This window comes from Montipora foliosa, chromosome 5 (genome assembly GCF_036669935.1).
Source record: "Montipora foliosa isolate CH-2021 chromosome 5, ASM3666993v2, whole genome shotgun sequence".
NCBI lineage: Eukaryota > Metazoa > Cnidaria > Anthozoa > Scleractinia > Acroporidae > Montipora > Montipora foliosa.
The window spans coordinates 47,487,559-47,495,058 of NC_090873.1; the positions used below are offsets into that span (position 1 = coordinate 47,487,559).

The 7,500-nt window shown below is 39.9% G+C and overlaps 1 protein-coding gene across 1 annotated transcript in view; it reads right to left on the reverse strand.

Moving 5' to 3' along the window:
- The window catches only part of LOC138004523 (protein mono-ADP-ribosyltransferase PARP14-like), a 28,838-nt gene that overhangs the window by 20,985 nt on the left and 353 nt on the right, over positions 1-7,500 (reverse strand). Inside the window, exons 2-5 of the mRNA XM_068851058.1 lie at positions 7,090-7,145; positions 2,589-3,920; positions 611-844; positions 1-93 (exon numbers count right to left, since the gene is read on the reverse strand). The exon at positions 1-93 is cut by the window's left edge and continues 1,649 nt beyond it. Of these exons, the coding sequence (XP_068707159.1) occupies positions 1-93; positions 611-844; positions 2,589-3,920; positions 7,090-7,108 (1,678 nt within the window). The 5' untranslated portion in view covers positions 7,109-7,145. The remainder of the gene's footprint in view (positions 94-610; positions 845-2,588; positions 3,921-7,089; positions 7,146-7,500) is intronic.

A 7,500-nucleotide genomic window follows, 5' to 3' on the forward strand; every position in this document is an offset into this window, starting at 1 on the left:
GCTCCGGAAATTCGTGGAAGATTTTGAGTGAAAGCTCGGACTTGTTTAAGATAAGTGGTTTCTCTCGTTGTTTAGCCAAAACTCCCTCCATGGCTGTCAATGAAACAAAAACGAACAGGTTTCTGTTGCTATATATGAAAGTCTCAGTAATATACTAATAAAAGAAAAATACTGCCGTAAAGCGATGAAAACGATAAAGCCAGTTGTTATATCATAATGAAATGGTAAATCTGCGGTTTCTTCCATCACTAAGTTACCCTTGAATTGATTTAACTATGTAATTGCTGTTCGTTGTCAGTAAAAGGGTGCGGTTTCCATATCTCAACCAGGTTCAGTGGAAAATCTTTTTTGATATGCGAGCAGAACATTTGAAATCTAGTCAGACAAATGTATTATTGTAATACGTAGAACGGGGAGGATTGTAACACAAGTGACAAATCGATTTTGGTAAAATTACAAGCGTGACGCACTACACCGGACAAAGTGATTGGGGATGAAACGAAGCAATGCACATGTTTTCTACAGTGTCCAGACCACCCTTCACACCCTTCTCTTTTACCGGGTCACTATTAGGTGCAATGAAAAAGTAGTTCTGGCGAAGAAGTCTTACCTTTAGGATCTTGAAACACTACAACAGCAGAACCACTTTCAGGCTGAAAGCGTACTTTTTCAACAGGACCTCCATTGTTTCTTGGACTTTCAAAGAATAGTTCAATGGCATCATGGGTAGTATCTTGTGAGATGCCGCTGACAAGAATGCTTTTGCAAATTGGAACTCTTTCGATAGAAAGCTTTGCTGAGTCGAGGCCTCTCTGTTCGCTTCTTGTCTTGATTTTGCTAAAATCTGATAAATAAAAACAGGAGAAGTGTTTAATCAATCAATCCTCTATTAAATGTGGTCTGTGCACTTCGCTCATCACATCTGTAGTAAAAACTGTCGCCAGAAGGGCTTCAGCTACGCCACAACAAGCAAGCAACAGCAACTAGTGATGGATTTTTAAATTACTTTCATCGTAATATGAACAAACATGACGGCCTCGCTCTCTTACTTCATATTTTCTTGGAAATATTTAAAACTATACAATCTATCAGGGGCACCCAACGAGAATATAGTTCAAACCCACTTAAACATAGCATTGTTAAACTATTTTCGTATTTAAACGGTAGATATAGGCATATTTTGATCCCCTAGAAATTTTTCATCTGTTCGGATTCCCTAGCTGAAAGTCTAGTGATCCGAAAATTATAGGGATCAAAACCTACCTTTTCGAAAATTTCAGCCAGAAAAAAGGGTCCCGAAAATTCTAGGTGACCTTTTTAGGGTAAAAATCCGTTTAAAATGGGCAATTATACCATGTTTTAGATGTTCGAAAATCCTAGGACAGGCAGGCAAGCAAGGAATTTTACAACAAATGTTCCGAAAATTCTAGATCTCAAATCGTCTTCCGAACAGATATTTTCCGAAAATTGACGTTGGGTACCCCTGATCTATATAAGCTTCAAAGAAATGTACATTTGAATTGCCGTTATAAACGAAAGGTAGGAGTGATCCTCGCACTAAAAGTGTACCTAAAGTCAAATATTTTTCGTCTACAACATTAATCTCCCCATCAAAAGCAAACATGTTTTACCATTTTTACCTCAAGATTCCGCTTTTTATCTAATGGGCAAGACGAGCAAAGTTATTAAAACCGGCTAGCAGTAATTTGGACCCACGACCGTGATGTGAGAGGCGTAGGTCTACTCTCTATTTTGCGTCCCTAACTGCTTTGCAATGCAAAATTTCATCGAAAACAGGAATGCAAAGCAGTTTGTGACGTAAAATCGAGAATAGACCCATGCCACTCACATCAATGTCGTGGGTCTAAATTACTGCCAAGTTTACGTGGCTTGCACGGCACAGAAAAAGCGAAATTCTGGTTATAAATGGTGACTGTATGGAACTAAACCCCTGTTCATTAGTGTTTCTTGTATTTTTCGTTTTGGAATGTTTATCGTTAGTTTGCTGTGCGTGCGGAATGTGGTTCTTGGTGTTAGCTAACTGATTTAGTAATTTATTCGTTTTCACTTGTAAGAATTTAAGGCCGCTTTATAAGTTATTTTGAGTTTTAATGATATATTCGCTTCATAACTTGTTGTTAATAAACGTATTAGCAACAAGATAACAGTCAAAATACTCAGTCAAAATACTGATAGTGTGATACCTTCAGAAAAGGATACAAAACGATCTTCTTCAAAATTTACAACTATTTTCAAATTCCTCGTCGATGACAAGATAGGTATCGAAAGCACCTCACTAATCCTTGTTTACTGCTAGTCTAAGAGTGTTTGATTGGCATCATGACTAACACAAACGACTTGGAAATTAAAAAGAAAATTTACAGGTAGCATCAAACCCCTTGGAATTATCCAGGTTTCCACCCCGCCGAGAAAGGAAGTCAGCAAACACGATTGGCCGCATGCACGATAAACATAGAAAAATATACAACTTAATGTGTACATTATCCTTCATTAACGGAAAGGGATCGCTTCAGGTTTTAGATTTTACCAAGCTAGGGTATATTCGGCCAAGGGACTTAAGGACTTACTTGTTATTGGTTCAGCCATTGTGACCAACGCCTTTGCTTCGCCAAACATTGTCACTTCTTTCACTTCTTCACCACTCATTGCTTCAATGAAGTTTACCACGCTTTCATTTGTCGTTGCTGCATTCAGACCACAGATGATTAATTTATTCTCCTCAAACCTCTCATCGTTTTTGTTACCATAGCTCTGATTGGTCTCCACACAAGACATGCTTTGTGAGTGTCTCATGCCCCTTTGACCGCGACCTCTCTTGCCCTTGGAACCTCTCTGATTTCCCTGGTAATGCCCAATGTTAACATCTTTTGCATGCTGGCCAGCGTCACGGTGATAAACGTCAACCTCATCATTCGATCTGTATGTCTCGCTAGCTTCTTCCAAGTCCTCAAGGTACAATGGAACATGGTGCCTTGCCCTTCCTTGATTGTGAGAGACATATCCTCCTTGATTTTGTGCAGATCTTGGCCATCCTCTGCGTACCCCTCTTGGGCCTCTCATCGGCCTGCGCTTGTTTTCTGCTGGATAACCTTGCGGACTTAAATTCCCCTGTTGTCCTGGGTATTGGTATCCTGAAGCCTCTCTGCAACCCCCTCTTTGTCCTTCTCGAGATCCCCGATAGGGTCCCCCTCTCGGTCCTCCAACAGGTCCACCTCCTCTATGTTCCCCTCTCACTGCCCCTCTTGGCGCTCCTCTAAAGTCTCTTCCTCTCAAATGATCTTGATGGCGATAAAACTGATATTGATTTCCTGCCTCTGATTCATTTCTCTCGAAATCCCCTTGCAATTCTTCATCATTTCGTCTGTTTTTGTTACGTCTTCTTCGCCCTTTTGGTCCTTGAAAACTTTGCCTTGCACCTTCGATTTGATCTTTACGCATTCCTCCGCATTCGTCTTTTTCAAAGCCCTTTTTTGAGTTGACTCCGTCACTAGGATCATGATAATATTCCCCTTTTCCATGTTTTGCTTCTGGTGGATTGGAGTTCAGTGTTTTTTTAAAAAAGTCTTGTGGGTCTTCCATACCTTGAATTTCCTGCAAAACCTGACTGGCTTTTTCAAGGTCTCCTTTAACATCGCTACGAAAAAGAACCCGCCTTATAAGCTGCCTTGGGAAAAAACAAAATACTTCTTCTAGCTTGTTCAGGGTTTCTTCTAGCTGCTCTGAGTCCATTTCATAGTCGGAAGATGCGTTTGACGCCTTGCCCGTAAAGCGATTTTCTTTACCATCTTTCTCGTCTATATTTTCGTCATATTCTTTGTCAACAAACTGACTGACATCAAAATTCTCCTCTTTTTCTTCAAAATGTCCATCCCTTTTGTCTTCATATGCACTGAGGGCGTCTGTAAAGTAAAGGCAATACTCAATAAAAGTTTCGATGAACACTGACTAAACACAAACCCTCTCGTTTTTGTTGGTTCTGTTTCGAAAAGTTACTAGAGTGTTTTTCTCGTCATCTAAATTTAGGTTTTAACTCCAAGTTGCATTCGGAAAACTCATTGTCCGCATCGTACGCGCATCGATCGCGCATGTGTTCCTTTTTCCATGGATGAGTATAAAAATAACCAACAAATGTTTTTCTGGAATTTCTGAACCGCAAAATGAGTGAAACATGATCCCAAAGTTTGCTTTCAAGTGTGGATATTAAGTGTATCTGAAAGAAAAACTTGAAAGACAATAGCCTGTGTGGAAATTCATTTGAGACGACGAAAACACACTGCATTAAGGACGCGAATACGAATCAATTTATAAGGTCTCTGCAGGGTAACACATAGAGGGGAACTTCACGGAGCGCTTGGGATATGATCCAAATATCTTAAACTGCAGGTCTAGGAGATGATATAGTATTCCGTTCATTCCAAAAACGGAATACGTACCAAAAAAACACGAATACCGTCTATTCCGTGTATTCCTATTCCGGAATAGTACCAAAAGAACGCGCCCTTCGACTCATGTCCTAATTACTTTGATTGTTTAAATTATATTATGCATATATGACGTGAACAAAAAAGACTGTGCGTTGATTGGCTAAGAAGAACAATACTTGGCGGTAAAGCTGTTCTAAATATAGACGGTCTATGGAAACGATATGGGAAGTGTAGGTTTCGGGTTCAGCTTGTATTTCATTGTTGGGTTAGACGAGGACGCCCCCAGCATCTAGGGTCCCTAAACATTGTGCAAAACGTAGTGACTGTAGTGTATCCTAAAATAAAGCAATAAATATAACTGTACTTCGGATTCTTCACGGATTCATTTTTACCTTTTCTTAGTAAGGCCTTCTGATAGGGTGCGATGAAAAAATGTAAATTATGCGAAATTTGCAGGGCAGATTATGCGATTAGAAAGGCCAATTATGCAATAAAAAATGTAAATTATGCGATTTTTTTCTGAGCAATTTTAAGCTTGTTTTATAAGGTTTCAGTGTAAGAAAGACACTTTTTTGCTGCCCTAAAGACATTTTGAACACAAAGGAACAGTAATTATGATTCTCGATCGACATTAAGTGGGATAAAAAAATGTGGTCTTCTGCTCTATCGGTGCACCACGTTAAAAGTTGAAAGGACACAGCTAACATGCCAAATGCATGTCAACCACGGACTTCCGAAGATGGTCAATCACAATATTGCACGACGAGCAAAACATCAGTCCATAGTACCTGTGAGGTACTTTCTTGCTCGATCGTGAGCTGTCAGATTGGACAGAAGGTAGGAACTTGAATTCTTCGTCGAAGAAACAGCGGACGTTTTCATTACAAACTTATCCATGAATAAGTTTTTATCGGTGTTCAATGAAAGAAACTACATTTTGCCTAAATCCTGACAACTTCGCTTATTTTTCACAAATCTTTTCTCCTAGAGAAGGCAACTGTGTCATCATTTTAGTGATGTGTATATATCAGCCATTCAGATTGGCTAATCTGCACAAAGGGCGTGTTTGTGTTACACCAATAGGCGACTCTTTAAGAATGAGACTCGTACCAAGCCCCCGACATGCAAAATAACGCTTTGAACTTCGAATGTTTACGAAATCGAAGGTGACAAAGGTTTTTTAGCCTTTTTCCAAGCTAAATCATCTTAAAAATGGCGTATTTATGCAGGAATTCCTAGAAAAATTTTTTGATGTATGTTTGATTTATTTTATGAATGTCGTGCGTTCTTTTGTGAATTATGCGATTTTCGTGAATTGTGCGATCGGATGCGATTTGAGGCACAGGCTCCCCAAGCTGAAAATACGTGGTGTATGCGACAGTTTGTGTATATAGAGAATTGTATGGGAAAATCACCGATCGTAAAAAAATTGTGTAAATAACTATCTCATTTGAAATAAAGTTTTCTTACCTCAAATGTGTGACCAACTTGTCTCTTTTGCCGAGTTTTGAGCCATTCTGACGCCGTTTAGTGAAGTGATCCGGAAGGCCGTTACTGAAATAATAGGAAGGCCGGTAACTCCATCCATCGCCGGCCAGACCTCACTCCACAAATCGTTTTCTCCTCAACAGGAAAAGTCCCGAATCGCAATAAAAACAACAGTTCCATAAAGCCCAATAAATTTCACTCCAAATACGTGTGTTTCGGCGGCCGAAAGACTCGTGACGAACAAAAACTTTGCCTGATAATTCACCTCTTCCGCTTTACTTGTGACCGGGCAGTCAACAACGGTCGTGTTGCCAGCGCGCGGTCAAATTCAAATGAACCAATCAGAGTTGAGGCTGAAACCACCTTGCGAGTTTCCGTTGTTGACTGCCCGGTCACAAGCCTTTGGGGAAAGCCGAAGAGGTGAATTTTAAGGCAAAGTTTTCGTTCGTCACGAGTCGGGCTTTATGGAACTGTTGTTTTTATTGCGATTCGGGACTTTTCCTGTTGAGGAGAAAACGATTTGTGGAGTGAGGTCTGGCCGGCGATAGATGGAGTTACCGGCCTTCCTATTATTTCAGTAACTACCTTCCGGATCACTTCACTAAACGGCGTCAGAATGGCTCAAAACTCGGCAAAAGAGATAAGTTGGTCACACATTTGAGGTAGGAAAACTTTATTTCAAATGAGATAGTTATTTACACAATTTTTTTTACGATCGGTGATTTTCCCATATAATTCTCTATATACACAAACTGTCGCATACACCACGTATTTTCAGCTTGGGGAGCCTGTGTTTGAGGTCGATTGTGGGAAATTGCACCATTGCGTAATATCATCAGAAGGCCTGCTTAGTGTATTCGCTGTAATGTCCCAAAAAAACTGTAAAGCGGTTTACGAGAAAGGAGGGTCACTTCAACCCTTGGACGAGCATGCTCGTTTATAACAACTTATCAATATACCGTCCCCTGATCTGCAACAGAGCTCGTACTTCTAAATTTAGATCTCGGCGCATTAGTTTGCGCACCGAATTCGTGGCTTGGCCTGTACTCAATAGTCACGCATCCTAAGATTTAACCCAGTTTAGTCAAATAGATTGCGTTTCAAGATGACAGGGTTAAATGTAAATATACGAAGCCACAACAAATAATTTACGTACCACAGTTATCATTATCCATTGCTTGCTTATATTTGCTACCATTCACTTGTAAACGACTATGGATGCAAATGAAATAAGAATATAATCAAATTACTGGTAACGCAAAGCATTTAGCGAGTCGCCACATAGGAGTATAATGAAGTGAATTTCACAAATCCGACAAAATTAATGCTGGTATGTCTAAAGGACCTTGCTGCACAACATTTTCTCGCAGTTCTCTAGCTGAGCTTCATCTTGATTATCTTCAGATATGGATGTGAATCTAAAGTATCATTATGTTATCCCTCCAACAGTATTTTCCAACTCTGAATTCAACTTTGAGAATGTTATAATTGGTAGTCTTGTCCGCACCAAGGAAACAATCATGAAAATCATGTTATGAAGCTAGCTCTTTGGACACATCGATCCCAA